This window comes from Pseudopodoces humilis, chromosome 32 (genome assembly GCF_049639895.1).
Source record: "Pseudopodoces humilis isolate 2021_Gansu_Grassland_sample_001 chromosome 32, ASM4963989v1, whole genome shotgun sequence".
NCBI classification, from domain to species: Eukaryota; Metazoa; Chordata; class Aves; order Passeriformes; family Paridae; genus Pseudopodoces; species Pseudopodoces humilis.
The window spans coordinates 1,356,501-1,358,796 of record NC_142231.1 but is presented as its reverse complement, the minus strand read 5'-3'; the positions used below and the strand labels follow the sequence as shown (position 1 = coordinate 1,358,796).

Here is a 2,296-nt window from a genome sequence, read left to right as displayed (position 1 = left end):
GAGCCGCACCCAGGGCGCACCAGGACCTTGGGCTGGGATGGCAGCGGGACCGTCCTGATCCAGGCTCTGCAGCATCCGGCAGGAAAAGGCTCTGGAGTCCATCAGGAGCCAGAGAGGAATCCACGGGCAGATCCGAAGGGAGAAAAAGCCGTGTGGGAGGTGAGAGAGGAGGGGACTTGCACATTCAGCATCACCCTTGATGCTTCACCCACAGGAGGAGAAACCCCCTCGGGCAGAGCTCCTGCCTCCCAGCCGGGAGCCAGGAGGAGGGAGCCCCGTCCCGCCGTGTCCTGTCCTCCCGCCAGCGCCGGCAGCGCTCAGGTGCAGCCGCAGGAATCCACGATCATGTCGGGGATGTCGGTCTTGACGATGTTGCTGTCCCGGTCGTAGTAGAGCAGGGAGAGGGGCCGGCGCTGGGTGGGAACGCAGCAGGAGTCCACGGCCGCCGCCGCGCTCGCCGCCTTGATGCGGTTGAGGACGGCGGTGTGGAAGGAGGCAGCGAGGCCGGGAACGCCGGCCATGTGCAGCGGGCACAGCCCCGTGCAGTAATTCATGTGGTACCCCTCTGGCTGGATGATCCAGTCCTCCCAGCCGATCTCCTTGAAGTCCACAAAGAACTCCTGGCGGCAGCACATCCGCGAGTCTGCGCCGCAGTCGACGCCGCGACGATGAACGCGGTGGGGTGTCCTGGCCTGGGCTTGGGCCACCACAAATGGCCAGTGGGAATCGCTGTGGTCCGATGGGAGAGGGGACCCCCAGTCCTCTGGCACCTCCAGTTCCACCGTGAGCCGAGGGGTCTCTTGTCCGAAGAGGCTCCGGATGGCTGCTCCAACGTCCAGCGTGGTCCAGCCGGATCTCTGCACCTCCAGCCGGGTCTCGCTGGCCACCGTCACGTTCGGCCCCGCCGGGTCTGGCCGCAGGATCCTGACGGTGACGGGCTGTGCCCCGCGGCCGGGGGCTGCCCAGAACAGGTAGAGGGTGGCCTGCAGGATCTCGGTGCTCCCGGCCACCTCCTGGGAGAAGCGGAAATGCAGGCGGACGCTGTGGGAAGTGGAGGATCCTGAGCACAGAACCAAGAGTAGAGTCAGGAGGGAAGCAAAGAGGGGACTCATCTCCTTGCCATGAGCAGGGACACCTTTCACTACCCCAAGTTGCTCCAAGCCTCGTCCAGCCTGGCCTTGGACACTTCCAGGGCTGGGGCAACTTCTCTGGGCAACATGTGCCCACCCTTATAGGGAGGAATTTCTTCCCCAAATCCCATCTAAATTTCCTCTTTTCCAGTGTGAAGCCATTCCCCCTTGTCCTGGCACTCCAGGTTGTTGTCCAAAGTCCCTCTCCAGCTCTCTTGGAGCTCCTGAAGGCACTGGAAGGGGCTTTGAGGTCTCCCCAGAGCCTTCCCTTCTTCCTTGGCTGCAGAGCTGCAGCTCCTCCTGGCTGGGAAAGGGCTGATGGGGCCACGAGAGCACTCAGGGCTCCTGGCACAGCTCTGCCCATGAGGACATAACCCCCTCCCTGTGCTCCAAGCCTGGGTTCACCCCCTGGCTCGATTCCAGCCGACGCTCCACCGAGCCAGGAGACAACCCCCCATTGTCCTGGGGAGCGGGAGCACCATGTGCCACGGAGCAGCATTGTCCCCAGAGGGCTTTGAGGACACAGGGCCTGTGAGGGGAGAGGAGTCCCCCAACCTCACCACGAGGAATTTGGTCTGGGAAAGTGAGGGTGCAGGATTCTCAGTGGGATGGGGTGATGAATCTGCATCTCTCCAAGGAAAGTTGTCTGTGAAAAGTGGGATGCTCTTCTTTCCAGTGTCACTTTTCAGGAAGCCTGACTGTGTTTTGGGGAGTTCTCCCAGAAGCAGCAGATTCCGGAGTGAAATGAGGAACCAGGTGCTTTGGGTGGGATGTGGAGGCACAGTGAACTGTGCAGCTCTGTCCACACGCTGTGGGCTGACAGGAAACCGAGGCTAAAAATCGCATTTCTGAAAACGTGGCCATGTGACCCCTTCACCTCCAGCACAAGGGGGAGGGTTCAGCCGAAGTGGGCAACAGGTGACACGATAGAGCAGCACATCTGCACTCTGTGCCACCCCTGCACGTCCCATCCGTGTGCGAGGTTCAGGAGCCTCACACCTTCCAGCAGCAGTGGTCCTTCCATCCCAGTGCACAGCCCAGCGCTGCCGCGCACCTCCCAGCTCTCTTCCCTCCCTTCCCTCCCTTCCCTCCTTTCCCTCTCTTCCCTCCTTTCCCTCCCTTCCCTCCCTTCCCTGCTTTCCCTCCCTTCCCTCCCTTTTCTCCTT

General features: G+C 62.1%; 1 protein-coding gene across 1 annotated transcript in view; it reads right to left on the bottom strand.

Moving 5' to 3' along the window:
* Positions 1-317: 317 nt before the first annotated feature.
* The window catches only part of INHBC (inhibin subunit beta C), a 2,388-nt gene continuing 409 nt past the window's right edge, over positions 318-2,296 (bottom strand). The window contains exon 2 of the mRNA XM_088068894.1: positions 318-1,060. Within this exon, the coding sequence (XP_087925020.1) occupies positions 318-1,060 (743 nt within the window). The remainder of the gene's footprint in view (positions 1,061-2,296) is intronic.